Source organism: Erithacus rubecula (assembly GCF_903797595.1).
Source record: "Erithacus rubecula genome assembly, chromosome: 2".
Taxonomy (NCBI): domain Eukaryota; kingdom Metazoa; phylum Chordata; class Aves; order Passeriformes; family Muscicapidae; genus Erithacus; species Erithacus rubecula.
The window spans coordinates 56,962,094-56,983,271 of record NC_136685.1 but is presented as its reverse complement, the minus strand read 5'-3'; the positions used below and the strand labels follow the sequence as shown (position 1 = coordinate 56,983,271).

The 21,178-nt window shown below is 39.3% G+C and overlaps 1 protein-coding gene across 6 annotated transcripts in view; it reads left to right on the top strand.

Annotated features, from left to right (window-relative positions):
• The window catches only part of IPCEF1 (interaction protein for cytohesin exchange factors 1), an 84,230-nt gene that overhangs the window by 43,277 nt on the left and 19,775 nt on the right, over positions 1–21,178 (top strand). For 5 of the 6 annotated variants that reach the window (XM_079331714.1, XM_079331710.1, XM_079331713.1 and 2 more), the window contains exons 3-8: positions 2,026–2,062; positions 2,730–2,899; positions 10,469–10,542; positions 11,711–11,782; positions 14,670–14,731; positions 18,016–18,104. In XM_079331714.1, the coding sequence (XP_079187840.1) occupies positions 2,026–2,062; positions 2,730–2,899; positions 10,469–10,542; positions 11,711–11,782; positions 14,670–14,731; positions 18,016–18,104 (504 nt within the window). The other variant, XM_079331715.1, reaches the window with a different exon arrangement.

Genomic DNA, 21,178 nt, shown 5'->3' with positions numbered 1-21,178 from the left:
TCCCAACTCCTTCCACAGTATATGAAGAAAAGAGGGTTGGTTCATCTCCCCTATCAACTTGCAGCAGGATAACATCATTGTTGGAGAATAATACATTTGTAAATTCTTTTATCTAGCCCAAGCTCTTAATAGGTGATCAGTTTTTGCCTCAGTCTGAGCAAAAGTGGGCTCCAACAGATGACTTACATAACATGGGTATTAACTCTTTCTTGACAGATGAGCAATAGACCATGTTATTTTTCTTTAGTTCATCAACAAGGTTAGTGGGAAGATTGCTTCCTCCTCAACTGTGTAGAGAGAGCCACATCCTGTCTCAGTATTGCTCTTCTTTTCTGTGACTGTATATTGGTTAGAGATGAAATGACCCCACCTCAGCACCATGGCAAAGATGTGATGTTGTTTTACAACAGTTTTTTGGGCCAGGAGACCAGATTCATATTTGTTTCTCTTAATACCATTTTGGATAATTCTGAAAGAAAGTAATTAGTTTGTGTGACCCATTGATTCCTTGAGGCTATATATCATTTCCACGTGTCCTAAATAAGGCATAAGTTTCTTTAGAATGAAGACATGAAGGGTGGCCTATAAAGGATGGGGAAATAGAAGAGTCTATAATAGAGGTGATGTGTTTTCTTATTGCTTTTCTTTGTGTGTTGTCATGGAGAATAGTCTGAGAGAGAGAGAGAGGCAGTGGAAGAATGGGAAAAAAAAAGGAAAAAGGAAAAAGAATACTCAGTGATTAAACAGGAGTCTGGGATTATTCCTGCCTGGTAAAGCCTCCCACAAATTGTTCAGGTCATGTCAAAGAGGCTCCAGATAAGCACAGGACTGTGATACATGGCTCTGTGCTCTGTGGTGCATGCTGCAGAGATCCCTGCTTCAGAAAGTTGTAGCTCTTGTAATTACTGGTGGCAGTGGTCACTTCTATCATTGTTTGCAGACTGTCTTTAACTTGCCTGTGACAAGAGCCATCAGGTTTTTCAAGAGTGGAGTGGAATGAGGTTTTGTTTTCCCGAGGAGCTGTCTGGCGAGGCGCAGGGGTTGCATTAGGGATGTTCACAGCGTAGCTCTGCAGCGGATCAGGTACCTGCTGCCTTTGCATAGCAACCTCGTGGCCAGCATATTAAATCATACGTCACTTTATCCAGCATTTGTCATCCCTTCAAACCCTCCCTAAAAATAGAAAAAAGTGAATGCTTTAGTTCCCACTCTAGAGAAGGAAAGGTTGAGGCAAAGAGAAGTCAAGTACTTTGCTTGCAATCACACAGCCAACCAGCCTGTCTGGGGAGAACTTAGTCCAAAAAACATACCTTCCATTTTCAATTACCTCCTTTTTTTTCCTATAGTCTTCTCTTTTAGTTTCATTTTCTATGTGTTTATGCAGGATTAATGTAGACTGCAAATGCATAAATAAATTGTGTTATTTTTGCATTGACTAAAATTTCCATATATTTCGTGTGATTTTTTGTCTTAAGAAATATTATGAAACTATTTCATATGGAAGAAAAATGTTCTGCATTAAAAAAAAAAAAAGGCAAAGGTGAAGATCCATTTTTATCCTTTTTCAGGATTTCTTAGAATGAGCTAAATGACTGTCAGTGATCTGGCATGGTTTTTTTATCTGCCCATGTGTGTAAATCCTCCTTGTGGAGCCTAATGAAGCATTGAAATGCTGGAGTTTTAACTACTATTTTTCAACTTCAAAGCACAGAACACAATTCAAGCAAACACAGCGAAGTAGAAGCTGCCTGTGAATGTGAAACAGGAAGCAGTAGTAGATAGACACATGTGTAATAGGGTTGTGTTTGCTCTTGCTCAACTAGATATACATCAATTTTAATTAACACGTTTTTTGCTTCAGCTGCTAGCGTCCCTTCAGCAGTGAGTGGGTTATGTGTTTCCATCCTGCATATACCACCAGCATCACCACCACGTCCTTCTCGAGCTTCCCCCTCCCCTTTCTACACAAATGTTGCAACACAATCTGAAATTTCCTCTTTTCTTTCCTTCCTGCATTTCTTACAGGTTCCTTTGCGTCAGAAGGCAAAAAAGAAAAGTCAAGGTAATGAGAGATTGTTTTTTATTTTCTCTCCTGGATTCCTCTTTTGCTATTGTCTTAGTATGTCTTATTCTTGGGAGGGTGAGGATTTTGTACTGCTACTCATCTGGTGAAAAGCTGCTTTTTAACTCCACTGATTCTTACACCGATTCTGAGAAAAATGACAACGGGCTGTTCCTTTGGACTAAATCCTTGTGGTATGTTAATTGAATCAAAGCTGGGAATCAGTGAGGTAGAATCAGCTGCCTGCACAGATATGCACACTAGTGGTTTTTATGTACTTGGCATAATAGTTTTCTCTAGCTGACTTAAATAGATGTATTCTTTTCAGTGCAGCTGTGTGAGGGAAAATATATGCATGCTTCTCTTAAAAGAATCAAAGGCTGTATTTTTAATTTAGAAAAACTCATGTATGGTTATCTTAGCATTAATTAGTATCTGCATTGTCTATACCTTACTGTTTTATTTCTAAACATCAGCTAGCCTTTCAAATGAATGTGTGTTACTGTCACAGCCATTATAAAACTGAATGACTTCTAAGTATATTTTAAGATATGCTTGAGTGACTTGCTGAGATTCCTAAGTAAGGATGATATCCTTAATTGGCAGCAACATCTTTCCTGGGAATGCAGTTTTAAGCAAGCACAACACTGTATTTTTAATGGCACAGGGTTCTTTATAATGAGCCGACGGAGGATATCCTGCAAAGAGCTGGGGCAAGCCGATTGCCAGGGATGGCTCTACAAAAAGAAGGAGAAAGGAGCTTTCATTGGCAACAAATGGAAAAAGTTCTGGTGTGTGCTGAAGGAGTCGTCGCTGTATTGGTACAGCAGTCAGCTGGTGAGTACAGCGTGCAGCCAGACAAGAGCTCTGCTGGCACTGGCAGAAGGGACCTGGGCTCACAGCTTAGGGGCAAAGCTGGGGGTATTTATCAGCCCTGGCACTTTCTGTGATCTGGGAAGTGTCTATATGGATTTGAAATATGCAGAAAATTAAGTGTTTTCTAGTTCAGCAGGTACTTGTGAAATGTTAACTTGCAGTCTGCATTGCCCCGTAAAGAGCTGTCCTTTAAATGCTCTGGTGGCATTTGAATTTGAGAAATGTTTTCCTGGGTATAGGCAATTTGCAAGCACTTGTTGTCAAGACTCAAAACAGTAAGACTTCACTTCTTGTCAATTTAATTTTCAGAAATGTCTCTCCTGTTTCTCTTTCCATCCCCTTCTACACTGAGACTATTCTGTTTGTCTGATTGGATTATTTTTCTTTTTTTATTCAATTTCTTATTCTATTTCCTTATTCTATTTCTTTTTCTATTCTATTTTTATTCTATTTTTTCTTATTTAATTTTTTTCCTTTTTTTTTTCTTCTTTCTTTTACTTTTTGGCCTCCTTTCTTTTATTTTTTTTTCTTTTCTTTTTCTATTCAAATGGTAGAGGGCAGCTGGCTTTACTCTGGGCTTGTTTGATTGGGCAGAGAGGACTTCTTGTACATACTAGGAAGATTCAGATATAGTTATTCCCTCCACTTTGCTGTCTAGAACTGCCACCTCTAAAAAGCTCTTATCACATTCAAATGATGGAGTGAGAGAGGTAAGAACTAGGGGATGAAGAGCACTGGGGCATGTCAGCAGCTTCAGTGTCGAATTGTGGATGGACATGAGGTTCCCAAAATGCAAAGTAACTGCTCTGGAAATCAGCATGTTGCAGGCACAGCAAAGGATGAAAGATTAAAGGAACCTTTATTAATTCTTAGAGCATTAAAAAAAAAAAAACAAAAACCAAATCAAAGGCAATCTGGATAATTTCCACTTGTTTATTTCCACTGCAGTAATCCTCATCAAAAATTTTGCTAACGGCTTCAGGGAAAAAAAAAATAAAATATTTTAAGCCATTAAAAAAATCCTCATACCCTAAACAAAGCCTTACTCATCTAGACTATTTCACATTATCCCTTCAGCTGTGGGTATAGTGTTAGTGGCTTTTTGTGGAGTTTTTGTTAGCTTGCGTGTGTGAGATAGAGATATATTTTTGTTTGCTTTTTCTTAATCCAAATAAAAACTTTGACTGGTACTTCAAGATGATATTAACTATTTATTTTAGGAGTAAAGCAAAGAAACTCTGCTGGTCCTGGGCTGTTGGATTTTATGATGTTGTGGTAGTCTGATACCGATTTCTTTCAAGACCATGTCAAATACATGCATAATAGAAAGAAAAGAAGTAGAAAAATTGGGGGAAAAGGTTTTAAAAAGGTACTTTTTTCCTAATGCTTACAATATCTCTGCTTGAAAGACATGGTGAGGCAGTAATACTAATAAGCAGCATTAATACATTGCAAAACCTTATTAATATTGGCTTTTATAAATCTGTGCTTGCAGCTGTACTTCTGGCCTAGCAGTTTTAAGAAAGGTGAGCTGGCAGGCTGACATGTCTTTTTAGAGACAGAAAATATCAGAAAGGAATAATCCTGAGGAGTAATAAAGACAGGAGGAAATAAAGAAAGCAAGACTAGGAAAAGTTTGCCTCTAGGAAGAGAAGAGTGATGGGGAAGAGGTGCAAATTCCTTCACTTCCTTCAGTTGTTCTGTCCTTTTTAAATTCCACTCCTGAGATCCAGAGAAACCATGGTCATGCTGGCTCCACTGCTCCTAGACAGCACTCATCCTTTGAGTCCATGCTTACTTCCTGACTGTCATGACTGCCCCCAAATGAACAAGGCTGAAGAATAAGTGTCAGCCTCATTCCACTTTATTTCATTTCCTCTGAAGAGCTCATATGGCTTCAGAATTCTGTTGTCTCATGTCAGCCCTGAGTTCTCACCTATCACAGCTGTGCCTTAAGAATGCTGACTTGCTTTCAAGTTCTGCCAACTCTCACACACTATTTTATGTTAAAAACTCAAGGTTTCTTGGGGCAGCTTAAAGTGCAGCCTCTATGTAACTAGAGGTTCAATCAGTGCTTGCAGAATGTCAGTAACTGTGGGGTTTGGAAAGGAGAGGAGGTGTTCTTTGCTAAGGCCTGCTTTCTTACATTGTTGAGACCAGATGCATGCTCAGAGTTGTATGTGAGATCAATCAGACTCAGATATCTCACTTCCAGATTGATGAAGGAGAAACAGCAGTGACAAATTCACCTGCTTGCTTGACCAGTCTCTGGCCTGGCATTAGGACTGCCTGCACCTCCACTGGCTTCAGTAAAGCTAATCCTTGGTCCCAGGGGGGTGTCCGAGATGACAGTCTAAATTTCTGCTGAAACAGGAGTCCTGCTGCTCATGTCCTGAGCCTTCCTGTGACCAGCCCTTTGGCAGAGGCTGATGCCAAAGGTGGTGATGAAAGAGTGGGGCTGATGTCAGAGGGACTGGGACACATTGGTTGCCTGCTGCTCTGCTTGACCAGTTTGGTTCTGGTGAGAAATGAGCATGGTTTGTTTGTGGCTGTGTGAAAACCAGTCACTGGCAACTGTAGCATAGCAACAGGGTGCTGGACCTTTTTTCTAATGGAGATGGAGAAAATAGAGAGTGGGTGGAATGTGTATGGGAACATGCATTATCCTGGATTTGGGTAGATATCCTCATCTGAATATCTTCATCTTGGTCAGATTTGTCTCCGTGTGCCTCTGAAACTCAGGATGTTTCTGTCACTCTGGTTTAATTCCTCTTCAAGCCACTCTGGTTCTGGGTCTCTCATGAGAGGCAGATTTGGGTACATGATATAGTATGCTTGTTGTGACATTTGCAGCTAATATTTCCTTGAATTCAGCGTAAAATATTTTGTGAATGCCACAGCTCGAAAGAGTAAATATAATAAACAGATCAGCAATAACAGATCAAACACCCCAAGAGTCAAGCTTCTCCTTCACTGAAAGAAAGCTAGAGAGCACAGGCAAATCTGAATAAATGTTCAAGGACCTAGCTGAGGTCAGGGCCCAGTGGTTCAGCAGGCTTGGGTAGGCTGCCCTGGAACCTCTCCCCACACACCCTTCTTCTTTCTATAAAACGTGAGGCAAGTAAACTGATCTTTGCAGCATGGAAACACTCCCAGCCTGGGCAGGGGAAGCTGTTTGGGCTAGGAGGAAGCACAGAAGGGTTGGTTTTGCAATGAAAACACAGGAAATGTCAGAAAATATATCTGGGCAATCAGACTTTCTGGGATGCATTCAAAAATACCAGACTCCTTGGACAACTGTTCTTTATTAGTGTTAATTTTATTTAATTTTATTTTTTTTAATATTTTGCAGCTGCCTTGAAGACAAGTGTGTAAATAGCACAGTTTGTGATCCTGCTTGACCCTTTAGCTGTTTCAGTTGTCATACTGAAACCCCAGAGGGAATTAGTACTCCTAAATAGGAAGAGGGATGATGGGGGAGGACTGTCACATGTAATCCCAGGCTCCTGACTCTTTGTGCTGGTTTCAACTGTGTTGGGTAGTGTTGGCTGGAATGGGACAAAGGACTAAATGTCTCTGTCTGGTGGGTCTTTAGGGTAGCTTGACTGGTTTTCCAAATAGAGTTGAAATAGTTTTTTGCAGAATGTGTTAATGGTGGTTGTCATGGGGATTCAGCTGAAAAGAAATATAAATATAAAATTAAAGAGTTACAGGCTGTGATCTGCTGTCACTATTTATCTTTGTACTTTTTTTTTTTTTTTTTTCCTCATTCACTGCATTTAAATTGGTCCTCACTCCAACAGCTTTGCTGGAAGCTGTATAATTACAGACTTTTAAAAGAAAAATCTTTTTCCTTTGAGTTGTAAGAGCTGCTTATTTGGATGAGAAAAAGTCATTGATGTCACCTGATTGTACTGAGAGGCTTGGGTACCCATGGCCCAATGCCTTACACAAATTACTCACAGTTCTATAGGATGCCTCATTGGTGTACTTGAAAGAGAAAAAAGTCTAAAATTCTGAACTGCTTCTCCAACATCCATAGGGTTTTCTGGGGCAATAGTGAAACACTGGTGAAGCCATGAGGACTTCTCTGGTTTGCGGATTGGAGCTGTTCCACAATAACAAGATATTTCATTTTTCTAACACTTAAAAAAAAAATTGCTGCAACATTACTTTAAATGACTTACTAAATCTCCTAAAGCCACAACATTTAGATAACATATTGAGGCAAGCTCAAAAAGACATTAACTTCTTTATTATTGGATTAATGCATTGTGTTTCATAAGTAATTTCTTTTTTCTTTTTTTTTTTTTTAAGTGCAAAGTTTTTTCTGTGAAAAAATGGCTACTTTCTTTTTTGCCACAAGAACTTTCAGAGACTGTTATTGTTAATGAAATTATTTTTCTACAACTTGGAATAGCAAAAGCACAGATTTATATTAGGCTAACCTCCATAAAACCCACAAGAGATAACAGCTTAGTCTTTTAAACATCCTGATTAAGTAGAAAACAGGTCAAGGTTCTTTGTATCTGAGATTTTAGGGCTATTTTGCAGCTTTGCATCAAAATCTGAAGGAATCTTGAATGAAATGTGTGAATTAAATAATAGCATGCCAAAGTCATATTAGAGATAACATTTTGGAAGAAAGCAAGCACTTAGGATTTCTGTATGCTTTAAATGTTTAAAAATGTAATTTTTATCCCAAGAATGACTGAAAAGATGACTTCCACATGTTATTTGGAATTCTATTTCCTGACTGAAATAACACCTTCAAGACTTTAACTGACTTCTTTTCCTTTTTTCCTTTTTTCCCCCTGTTAATTATGAAGCTACATACCCATCAAACCCCTCTTTTCTCTTACACAGATGACACATTTTAGATGTGTGCAAATAATACATAAAATGAAGCATAATTTTTTTCTTTAAATGAACAATATGAAATCACAGATGGAATTAGTTTAAAATCTGAATGCATTGAGAGAGAAAGTGTATGTGAGAACATAATCTTTCCCCAACTGGAACAGCTCAAATATTGCATGAGAAGTTGGGGGTTTCTCTGTTGTGCAAGTGTTGAAATTACAGTACTGAAATAAAAGACTGCAGACCTATAGTTAGTAATTTAGAGGGTGCTTCCCTAATTTAGATAGAGGTATCTATCTAAACTATTGATACTCAAATACTTTTATACATTGAAGTAGAGACAGTGAGTTACCTAATGGAATTTCATTGACTTAATCCCCTCAGGAGTGCTTTTGCAGCACTCTAAGCTGTTTATAGGGTGCAGTCTGGACCAATGGTTACTGCACTGATGGAACTGGCTGAGCTGTAACTGCATTTGAAACATGGAAGAAAGGTCAAACCTGTCCCAGACCCGAGTCACCCACTCACCCACCCATGGCTTACCCAGCTCAGGCCATGGATTTATTGGCTGCATGGGTACCTGGGCATATTCCTTCACCCAAGGTCTTGTGGATAACTTTGCTTAAACTGCAAGTATTGATTCATACTGCAGAGAAAAAACTGACATTATATGCATTTCTCCTCCAGCAATGTGTGCAATAGTGATTGTTGTACCAGGGACAGCTTTTTTGAGATTGGTCTCTGGTATTCTCAGACTGGTCTTGGGAAGTAAATAGGAATTTCAGTGTTCCAGATCCAGTAAGTGATAATCTTTTTGGAACAGAAATGCTGGCTAATATAATCTCTTTATATTGTACCTTTAGTACAGTGCAGCCCAAGAGCAGTGCTACTCACCAGTATTTATTTGTTCATCCCTATATACTTACTATACTATGGATCTGGGATGGTAATGCTAGTTTTAGTTATTGTTATTTTACCTCAATGACTCTAGTCTCATGAAATTCCAACCTGTGGAACGGAAACAAAAGCTCACCAAGTTAATCACTAAACAAGTTTTACAGATACAAATACAATCAGAGAATGTTAAAAGTCCACAGTAGCAAATAAGCACTTTTTCATGCAAATACCACAAAATGACAACTTTCCAGCCTAGATGTAAAAAAATTTTTTTTTTTCTCCTGTACTGGAAACAAAAAAAAAAAAAAAAGAAAAACCTTTTCCAAATATGCTGTGTGTCTGTGTATGTGTCTTGGAGCAGCAAAAGCGTTTACTTGTGATGATGCAAAATATGAACTACTCACATGAATGTTTAATACATGTAAATGACAGGAATGATGGTTAGGCCATGATTTATTTTACACCAAAGAACAGATATGCAGATGTGAGGGGAAGCCACCCACTGAAGTATCCCTTCTGTATCCGTATTTCAGTTCTTGGAGATTCATACTTCTAAGCATTAAAGCTCAAAGACTTGTCTTGATGAACATCTTTTTACAGTCTCGTCATATTCATGCATAATGAGACTTGAGATACTGTCAGTCGTATTCATTTATGCTCTGCCTTTGTAATTGCTGTGTGTTTTTTACCTGCTTTAACTCAGAATTTTAATGTACAGAATCTATGAGCAATGGCTGGGAGCAGCAAAAATGTAATTCAGAAATGAGCACTCTGAAGTGTTTTGGAAAGTACATTTTTTCCCTACATTATGTCCTCCAGACTTTTGTCCACATCATATATTGCTCAACTTAGGAGGACTCCTAATCTTATTGCAGATGACCAGGTGTATGCAGATAGATGTAGTAAGGAGTATGTTTCTGCTTCAGATGTTTCAGTTTCAGGCAGCACAAAGAGGGATTTGAAGCTTGTCAGTTCAGTTTTGCTGGAGCAGCGCTCTGACTCAGAGTCCTGCTGACTGAGACAGAGACGTCAGTGCTCAGCAAACCTCCTTGCATGCAGAAAGGGCTGGCTGGATATAAACACTGTACTGTAAATGTAAATGTCTGCCTGGATTTTGCTACCTCTTGTACTGTGCCTGCAAATGTCTGGGGGTAGAGATAGCTGTGTGACCAAAGCCCTCTGAGGCAGGTTTGCAGTGTTTAACCACAGAACTGAGCTGCGTGGGAGGTGAGCAGCCTGCATTGCCTCTGCCTCGCTTGTGTACAGGTGACCCTGAAAAATGGTCCATGCTGCAATTATACAGGGGACACCCTCCTTTGCTTCTACTTAGAATCATCTTGGGAGCACTCCTGAATTGTATTTTCCAGCTACACATAGGTCATTTTTATGTGCTGCGGTTGCATGTCTGTGTAAGATACACACATGCTGTATCATGGCACAAGCCCACCTTTGAAAGTGTAGGTGCCATCCAGACCTGAACAGATGATAGAACCCTTGTTCATCCTTATCAGTCAACAAAATCTATGCTTACACTCTGCCACTTGCACCAACAGGAGTGGTGGCATTCCAGCACCCTGGATTTGCACAAATATAGCTGGTATAGAAATATTTCATCAGGCATTAATCTGTCCCCATGGTGATCAGCATATATTTTCACAGTATAAAAAGCTGTCAAAAACAAGCACTTGCATGTTAAATATTATTCAGCATTGGAGTCTACTAGCTTACTAGTTGGTTGATGCGGTGATATTAATTTATTTTCTTTTTATAAAGGCTGAAAAAGCAGAAGGATTTATAAGACTTCCAGACTTCAGTGTGGATCGAGCAACTGAATGCAAAAAAAAGCAGTAAGTTTATCTCTTGTTCCCAGTTTTGTATGATTTTTACAGCGTTGCAAGGAATGAATCTCAGTAGATTTTGACAGTGAAGCTGTGGGGAGTTCTTTTGTGTTGTATAAATAATGAGATATTAATTGAGCTACTGAAAGAAAACCCTATTGCAAAAATATTTTTGAAAAATCTTTGCCAGATGTGCTTTGCTAAAACCACAAACAAAGAAAAAAAAAAAAAACAGTTGAGTGTGCCAAATGCTTTATTTTCTTCTCCTTTTTTTCATTTGCTTATTATGAGTTGACTGTAGTTCTCAGATGTCCCTTCTCAGTTGAGGAGGTCAGCAGTGGTGCAAATAATGCTGCATCCCTCCAAGCCTGGACTGTTCTTTAGGCTGCTGTGGTGCAGCTGAGCTTGGGCTGTGCTTGAAGCCTTTGGTTGTTCAGGGAACAAATACTTTCTTTAGCAGGGTGCACATTTGAAAATATTCTCTCCAAGCTCCATATGCAGCACTGACTTCCAGCCACTTCTGAGCACACTTCAAAGGTTTGGAGGGGTGTTGCTGTTGTTCGAAGTTACAAAGTGCAGCATGGTTTTAATTGTGCCCCTCAAGAGAAAGCCTTCATTCTTCTGATGGAGAGGTCAGAAGAGTCAGTCACTGTTCACCCACTGTGTGCTGCTTGTGGTTTTACTGTGTCACATGTCCCTTCCCTCAGCCATCAGTTTTCCCAGCTTTGGGGACTTAGCCTGACTGACCACAGCACACGGAAGCTATTCCATGTCTTGGGTCACTACTGGTGCTTTCTTTCAACATTTTCCAAGTTTGCTTTACATGTCAGAGCTGGAGGAAGCAAAACTGCACATGGTATTTGAGGTATGGGAACACAACAGTATTATGTAATGAAATAATTATTCTTTATTCCTTCCTTTTTAGTTCCTGTAGTTTATACTCTCTGAATAATGTGTGGCCTAGGAAATGAGTTAAAAATAGACTAGAGTTTTAAAGAAAGAGCTGTATGGAAGGACAAGATAATCTGGATTAATACAGTGGAATAAATAAATATTTGAAATAATTCATTCATCTCTTATTTTGTCTTTCTTATGGAAACTAGATTTTTTCATATATCTCTTTTTTTTTCTTTTTTTTTTTTCCTTTTTTTTTTTTTTTTCTTTTCTTTTCTTAAAGTGCTATTAAGATCAGCCACCCACAGATCAAGACATTTTATTTTGCAGCAGAAAATGTTCTGGAAATGAACACGTAAGTAGGAGCGACTGGTCATGTTTCATCCTGTCTCATGCATGAGAACACCCTTTGAAAGTTCATTCTTTCACTGTCAAGCAGTCGTTGACAAAGTTATTTGAGGAATTACTGAGTCTAATTTTTCTGGTCACTAATGGAAGAAAACTATTCCTCTTTGTTCACTAATTATAACTGAAATCAGAATCACATAATTAGCCCAGTTTTGATACTAATCTTCCCAGCATTTGCTGGTATAAATCCCTTTCTGTTAGAGTGGTGCTAAGGTTTGATAGCAAGTACAGCTCCTGGGAAGAAGTGAGGGGAGAAAGGAAAGAGAGGGAAAAGTCCTAGACGCGATCTAGGACTAGAGTGCAACAGTTTCTGATTTCAGAGTATCATATCAGCTAACAAGGAGGGTTAGAGGGATATAAAGGTCTATTTCTTTAATGTAAATTAACATCAAATTATGCTGTAGTTGAATGATCCTAATGACAGGTCAGAAATCTTTATTCTAGAAGTGTCCAGAGGATTACCAACCAACTGGTTCTCAAAGGAAGAAGTAAAAATGGATGTAAAGGCTGACATTTTAGAAACCACTGGACTATCAAAACGATACTATTTTCTACTGATCTAGTTTTGAATGCTTTAGACATATCTCATATCTTTGCCCTTTTTACTTCAGATCGCAGTCTGTTCTCTATGCTATTGCATTAAATGGCCAAATACTGGATACAGAGCAGTACGATTTAAATGGGAGGAGATCTCCTACAACAGTCAGATCAGGATTTTAATCATGGCTGTACCAGCGGTCTTTGTGTAATTTTTCACAGGGCAATGACTATCATTCCCTCTGTAAATGGGAGACCTCTTACACATTTACCACAATAGAAAAAGAGAGAAGTTGAGAGAATGTGTGTGACCTTCTGAAAGATCTGTAGATACAGAAATGTACAATATTCAGTAGTGTGTGTGCATAGATATGTATTAATAAATCTGTGATCTACAGATGCCTACAAGTAAATATAGATGAAAAGAATCTGTTGCCCTTTGCAAGTTGGAGTATCATGGAGCATTCTGTTGGGGAGATAACCATCCATTTTGGTGTTCCTGCATTTCCCACCAGAGCTCCTGATGGAGTCACAAGTTCCTGAGGCAGATAGGATGACGGTGACTGAGAATGAGGGACAGGAATATTTCAGTAGAGAGGGCAACCCTGGTTAAGAGAGAAGAGATGGAAGAACATATGAAGAAGGAAAATTGGAGCTAATGGAGGATACTAGTAAGTGCTAACAGCCAGTTTGGAGCCCAGCTGGAAATTCTCATGAGTATTTAGTCTCCTGTGAGTGAGTGATTGATTGAAATCTAGGCAGGTGTCTTAGCTCTTATGGCCCCAGAATAATTTTGTTCAAACTCCACTTCTTGAGTAAATTCCATTTTGGCTTGAAGCTAGGTGGCCTGGTGTTATAACAGCCTGCACTATGCTGTACTAACTCCCCACTGTTGCAACCGATGATGTTTTCCTTGGCAAGGTATAAAATACATGCATTTAATACATAAAGTACACGCACAGTCACGCATATGTCGAAGCAGACTAAAAGACATCTGTTCTCTTGGCTCTAGTCCTGTAAACACACATGTGAATGGTTCCACTGAACTCACAGGAGCATTTGTGTGTGTCGAGTTCCTGGTGTGCATAAATGCTTGATGGATCATGACCTCTTGTAACTCTTCATGCATATATTGATATATGCATATACCTGTACATATATCTCTATTAAATCAACAGTGGATTTATTAACACAGTCATTTGTTTAATTACTTTATCATGTATTTGCTATTGTCATGCGCACATGAAAAGTAAAGGAGTGCTGACTAGCTGCATACATTTAGCTGGCCAATTGTACACAGTTTTTGGTGACTTTTCTGCCCTCATCATTAATGAAGTCCTAGAATTTTTTAGCAAGTCTTTTCCTTGTTAAGTTGGATTTTCATTTAAAAATCATTCTGTTTGGATTAGCTGTCAGAAAAGAGTCAATGGACCATTCTTAGAGAAATTTTCTGAATTGTTTGTGGCTCTATTGCTTATACTGCAGCCTAAAAGTGCAGTTACTTTGATGCTGATCCTACTAGCAATTTCCTCATTGCTTTAGTAGAACCAAAATCAAACAATTTTTTTTCCCAATAATGAATTCCTGCTCTTCATACTTTTTATATATGCCTTGAGTTTTAATCTTAAAAACTTGAACTTTTTCAGCAGATAGTTACTTAAAATGTGGATAACTCTGAGTGACCTACAGGCAAACATAATATACAAAAAGCATAACTAGGGAATGTTTCTAGCATGGAAAAATGCAGCCACCCAGGAAGATAAGTGAAAAACACCCTGGTTAATAGCTTAAAACAACACAGGAAGTGAGACTTACTAAAACCAAAAGTACACAGCAAGTTGAAAAATGTGATATGTTATGATCAAAAAGTTTGGTTTCAAGTGGCACAGACTGCTGCAATAATTTTGGCCAGGGCAGCTGACACCATCTTCTATGGCTTCCATGCCTTTTTCTTCATCTCAGGTGAAAGATGACACCTCAACAGCTGGACTAATTCACTGACATGGTGTTACAGCACAAAGACTTTTTCTTTAGCTTACACAAATGCGACTCCTGGGTAATCAGTAGTGCCATTTTTCCAGTGTCAGGGAAAGATGTTCCTGCTCACTACAGGGAATATTAATATAGAGATAACTACTGCCTTTCTAGCAGATGATCTAAGAAATAGAAACTTTGACATTTAGTCTTCAGGCTAGTAAAAACAGATGTGGTGATGTAGAACACAACTGAAAGGAACAAAACTCAGTCTGAATAGCATGCGAGTGTCCCTGACTCTGTTCCCTCTGTTTCAAACACAGGTGGCTGAGTAAGCTGGGAATGGCTGTAGACCCTCAGGCACCAAACAGGAGGAATGAGGAAGGTATGTGCCTAACTAGTTTCAGTGTGTAACTAATGGTATTCTTCACAGTTCTTGCTTGGCCAAATTTTTGTCAGCTATTTTCTTTCTTTCAAACTGTCATCTTGGGTTTGTCTACTGTCTGAGCTCAGAGAAACCACATTGTCACGGTACAGAGTAATCACAGGAAAAGCAAAAATGGTGAGAAACTGTGTGAGTGAGAGACACTAGGTGATTTTGTGAGAGGTGTGTAACTACTCTCTGGCAGCCTGCCGGCTTGCTAAGCCTACCGAGTGTGAAGAGGAGCAGCTGTGCTGCTCTGGGTTTTGAGCTGCTGAGTTACACTTCAGGAGCTGTGCTGCAGCATGGCAGCTTGCATGGGAGCACCTTGTGCTCTGCAGACCTCTCTCTACTGTGTCCTCCAGTCCCAGGGGTTTCAATCACGGCAGTGTTGAGGGATGAGAGGGTGGTACTGCTATTCCAGAGCCTATAATTTGCTACAGAGCCAAGCCCAAGTTCACTACGGAATGAGAAACTTTAAAAGTTCTAAACTATTTATTGTCTTAATTTGCACACTGACCTAATATAACTCTTTGGTGGGAAGATACCAGCATCCAAATCACAAATCTGGGCAGAGGAGCTGGTTTAGAATGAGAAGTGCTCTGAGTAATATTGTGTTACCAAACCAGGAATGGACTCTAAAAGTACAGGAACCTGAGGAATATGTGTCATCACAGATGTGATGAGACATGTGTCATCATCTGGGCTTTTAAATCTCCATTTTTAGAGTATTGGTACCCAGTGCCCTTTTTAGAACTGCTGAGGTTGTGAAGGAGCTGTCATTATGAAGAAGAAACTGGTATTTGCAGTAGTATGAACACTTAGGTGATGCAGTCTGTTTTATCTAAGCAATGAAGTGTTCCTCTCTGCATCCCTTCTGCTTTATCACAAAATTCAAAACTGTGGTTTATGTCCAGGCTGTGACATATAATTACATTATTGATTAATTTGATCTGGCTCCAATTATGCTCTACCATTGAAAGCAGCTTTGGATTTGGCAAACACAGACACTACTGATTCCTGGAGAATTCAGCAAGTCTCATCAGTTTCTTTGTTCTCAGTTCATATTTGTTTCTTGTCAAGAAACCTGTTCATTTTCACACCATCTAATTCCTTATGAAGTCTGTATCTTGTTTGAAGCCAACTTTATCAAAACACCATAGGATAAGGGGCTATATTGAATATCAGATTGTGTAACAAGAACTGCAAGATACTTATACTCAGGGAGGAAGTGTGCAAATATGTTGCCCATCTTTTCATGAATAGAAGAATTCAATGGGAAACAGGAATGCCCAAAATTTTATATATTAAGCCAATTTTTTAAAACATCAAAAAATGTGATACAGGTTTTTTTGGTTGAATTAAGAATTATGAAAAATGAGTCATTTCACCAATCTTAATCTAAAAATAAAAGTATATACCAAAAGGTATAAAATAATCTTTTCAATAACCTGTGTGACAGTTTGTCTAACAGCTTTGCAATAGCATAACATAGCCAATATTTCTTCAGATTTTAAATATAGTCACCCATTTCCCCTTCAGAAAAAAAACTTCTGATTCTGGTGTCAAAAACCTCCTCTTTTCATGCAAGTTTTGTTCACAGGTGATCCAGCAGCTGCCTTCAGTGTGGGTGCAGCACCTACTGGTGCCTGCTGGACATGTCCTTACAGAAACACTGCTTTGTTTCATTGAATCACTGTCACTTCTCTTCCTGCTGACCAGCTCTTCCTCTCTGCATCACGCACCAAAATTATTCAGAAGTCCTGGCTCTTTTTATGACATTTCTTCTGTATTCAGATATTTTCTTGTCCATTTCAACAGTCTCTCCCACCACAAATTGCCTTTTTAGTGTATCAGAAACAGCTGTTGATTCTTTTTCAGTTCTTCTGTTTGCCTAAAATGGGAGCTATAGAAAGAATAAGTTTTTTAGGGGTTACTCAAAAGGAACTAATAGAGTCTTAGAAATTGGTATAGGCCTTATTGCAGTCAGTTTCAGTTCTTTATGCTTAGATGTGCCAGCATGTATTTCCAGTAAACAGGATAGCATCTATGCAATCAAAACTCTATGGTTCTGCAAATAGTACAGGGAGAAAAAAATAGTGAACTTCTTTAAGTTTCTTTTTGTTAACATGCTAGAAAATTCTCTCATGCACAAAATTTTTCTTTCTTGCAACTTTATTCCCCTCACTTTGTGCTTATTAACACCCACCTTTCACCCACAATGACATGAAGAGTATTAAATGAGTAAATTTTAGATCACCTCAGGTGACTGTCCATAGACCATGGTAACACACGGCTTTCTAGTGGTGTGACCCTCCTGAAGTCCAGCTCTGATGAGGAATCAGACCTGTACTTAAGCAACCCCTGCTCTCTGGGGCAGAGGCTCTTGGACAGCACAGGCTGCTGAGTGCATGAGGCCAGCAAAGGGCACTGCTGGATCCCATGGACACCACAGGGGCAGCCTCTGTTCTGTGACCCTTGGCTCTCAAGTTGTCCTCATTGAAGAGATGCTGGACTATATGACCTTTTAATGTCCCTCCCAAACCAAATTATTCTATGATCCTATGACCTTGTCCAATGTTTACTATTGCCAGGTCCTGGGCATAAGAACCAGCAACATTCTGATTCCCTTTATCCATGTCTAATTTTATCAGTGATTATCACTTCCTTTAATCCACCTTAAATTTGTGGAAAATGTTTTCACCTGCTGCACAGATAGTTGGAAGAAATAACAGTATGACTGCCTCTGCCACATCTCAAGAAACATTGAGGCTCCTATGAGTTGTTTTTTGTTAAAAAAATAAAAAAAAAAAAAAAAAAAGGAAAAAAAAAGAGAGACAAGTAAGGTAGTCCTAGAGCACTGTGTTTACTTCTGGTATTACCTGTTCACAAGTACTGCCATGCTGTATGGTGTGTCTATACGACATATCATGTGTGACAAAAGACTCTCACAAGGCTGCTCTATAGTTTCCAAAGCATATGAACAACATATTTACTCTAAAATTGCATCCAAACCCACAATGCCTGCTGCTAGCTCCAGGAAAACTTACTGGTTATAGGGATGAAGTTGCCTCTGCTACTTACAGCTCTCCAGCATTACCACCAGTGGATTAGATGACACTGACTTGTTAAAATGCAGTCCTAAACCCAGTACACCCTACTTGGGGATCTTTGGTTGCCACAGTGCTGAAAAGAGCAATATGTTGGTCTAACTCTTTATTTCTGCTCATTTTCCATGTCTGCCTCAGAATGCTACAGTGAAAGCGAACACGAGGATCCAGAAATAACAGACACGCCACCTCCACCCTACACAGCCCAGACACCACCTCCTCCTTCCGTAAGTGCTCAATTATTACCTTATTTCTTCTGCTAGCAGGTTGAAACAGAACTCTCCTGAGTTGGAAGACCTCTAGGAACAGCCTAAAATTGTGTCTGGAAATGTCCACCCTGTGTTCCTGTGAAACCTACATGCACAGAGCACACAGCTGGCACATCCTGCACCACAGGGAGCTTTGCACTGCCTAAGATCAGCTCCTTCCTATTTATCTTCCTGCAGAAAGGGAGGTGTTCTTCTACCTCATACATAAACCATGTCTTTTCTTTGCAAGACTTTTAACACACCACTATACGCTGGTTTTTTTCAGACTAATCTCTCATTAAAAAAAAAAAAAAATCCGTCCTGAAACCTCTCTCTTTTTGTGACCTTGGTAGCACATCCAGCAGCTTGGTATTTATTTGTTTGAGTGAGCTGTTTTTAAGGCTACTGAATTTGAAGCTGCTTTTGTGGCAGTGAAGAGAGGTGAAGGGAAAGAGGCCTCTTCACGCAGAGATAAAAATATGTTCTTTTTCCTCTACCTCTGAAAAATAGATTGTGAAAAAAGAAAATAGGCATTCTTCCAAAATCTATGTAGCATATTGTCCCAGAATATTCCTTCCTGTCTCACTTCATTTCATAAATTAAAATAAGCTCTATGAACCCTCATGAGTCTAATCAAATTTGCTTTCCTAATTACTATCTACTTCTTGCCCTATTAATCTTGTTTCTATATAATTATTTTTCCCAGTGATCTCATTACTCTTACATGTGATTTAAATGATTTTTTAAAAAGCATTTTAATTTTTTTATATTTTTCCATTTAATTTTTTTTTTTAATAAAGAAAGAAATGTTGTTAATTTGCTATGACAAGTAGCTTTGCTAGTAGGTTTGGGGGGGGGTTTCCCCCCTCTCTTTGCAACCTTTAAAAAAAAGTTTCATTTGTAGTAGAAGTCAGGGAGAGCTGTTGCAAGCAGCAGAGGCAACCCCTTAATCTCTGTAGCCAATAAGTTTTCCTGGAGCTAGCAACAGTCATTGGGGGTTTGGCTGCAATTTTGGAGTAAATGGCTTGTTCATTTCATGCTTTGAAAATGATAGAGCAGCCTTGTGAGACTCTTTTGTCACCACATTTTTAAAGTTTTTTCCATTAAAATGGAAAGCCAAATTTACTTAATTCTGTGTTTAGAAATGACTGATTTGGTTTTATTCAAGCCTTACCCTTCACTCAAAGTTAACACTGAGAGGTGTGCAGTAACATACTTAGTACTAAATATTCTCGTGGCATCTCATGGAAGCGAAGTGTCTGCTGCCTCACTGCTGTGGTACAAGTTCTTCTGTGGCACTCTACCCCCAGTAGCTGGGGTGGGTACAGGAGCAGTGAAGCAGCAAAAAATCTGAAATATACAAATGAGCTAGAGAAGCTTGTGCAATCACAGACATTAATAAAAGGAGATGTCATGGTTGCCTGTCTGGCAGTCCCTAATTAGCTGACATAAAGCTGGGAGCACATGTCACCCCCTTGCCCCCCTCATTTTCAATCAGATAAGTCATTCTTCACTTTCCCTCCTGACACATGTGGTGTTTATCCCTGGAACAATCTGCCTGGCACTCGGGGGTGTGAGGCGTTCACTGCTGTAGAGCGTGATTCTTTATTGCCTGTGTTAACTGGAAGTTAAATGTGGCTGAGTGGCTATAAATATCAGAGAAGAGAAGAACTTTGGCAAAATGTCTCCACAGTTTTTCAGGGCCATGGATCTGTTAATGAATGGTCTTGATTTTTTTTTATTCTTCAGTAACTTGCCTTTAGGAAGCTGTAGATGTGTTTTCCGTCTGCTCACCTCTGAGTGAATGCCTGTGTTTTTCCAGATGATGAGTTTTAAACAGGTGCTCTTTTCAGTTTTCAGTTTTTCTGGTTTCCTGCTGCTTGCTGGTGTGTTGCTGCAGAGGCAATCTCCGCTTGTCTCCTTCCCACACGCTCCTCTTGAGTGCTGGCCTCCACGTTTTGGCAGGGAACATGTGGGAGGCAGGCAGTGGTGCAGATGCTGAGGGATCCTACTTTCTCAAGCTTTCCCTTAAAGTGTAGCTTCCCTTCTGCCTTTATCTTTGACAGCTGATTTCCCTTCTTATCCCTTAAAATCCCTTCCCTTGTGGACAAAGGTTAGTGTCTCCTGAGCAAAGGTGTCATCTTTTCACCCCAGAACTGGAATAAACTCCACTTGCTGTGGGTCTGCCCTGTGCTCAGCTTGCTTGCATAGTGAGTAGGAACAGCTCTGCTTGACTGCAAGTCAGAGTCCTCTTTTAAATACTGTATTTAATACCCCTTTCACTTCTGAAATAGTGCTGAAACAAAAAAACACTGGAGGGATTTGGAAAGTGAAGCTTCTACTAAAAACTGAATTCTAGGCTTGGAGTCTGTGGTTGTCTCAGGAAAAGCTGGTTAAACACAGCTCTATCCTTGTTTATTTATTGCAGAGTACTTGAACCAAGCTGTGAAATCTCAAAAATGTGGTAGATTTAGGTTCATATTCTGTGGGTGCAGCACTTGGCCTACTTAAATTTTCCCCAACTTCCATTGGAAGTGACACTTATCCTGTCAACTCAGCTCAGTGTCTAGAATGCCACAGGCATTGACTGGTGTTAACTTCTTTTTATTATTTTAAGCAGAAAAGCCTCCAAACTTCTTGACATCAACTCTAAACCATAAGCTACGAGTCTGGAAAATAATAGAAACCTACCACTAATAGGTGTAGACTCTGTTACAATTTGTGCTTCTAGCACAAAATTTGTACCTGCTGCTCTATTCTCTGCTGATTCAAACCAATTTGTAATTTGCAGAAGAAAAAAGGAGTGATCATGAGGTTCCATTTGCATGCATAGGTTTGGGTATTGTGGAGGAAAAAGGCAAGAGAGAAACAAGTAAATTATAGCATCTGTAGGAGAAAAGTTAAAGTGACCGCCTGCAATAATTTGTCCACATGTGAATGGATATACAGTTAAAAAATCAGCAGATATGTTGAGACAATAGATTGCTGCAGCAGCCATAAAAGCAGTTGATGAGTTTAATGGTCATATTTTTTTTCTAAAAAATATCTAGAGA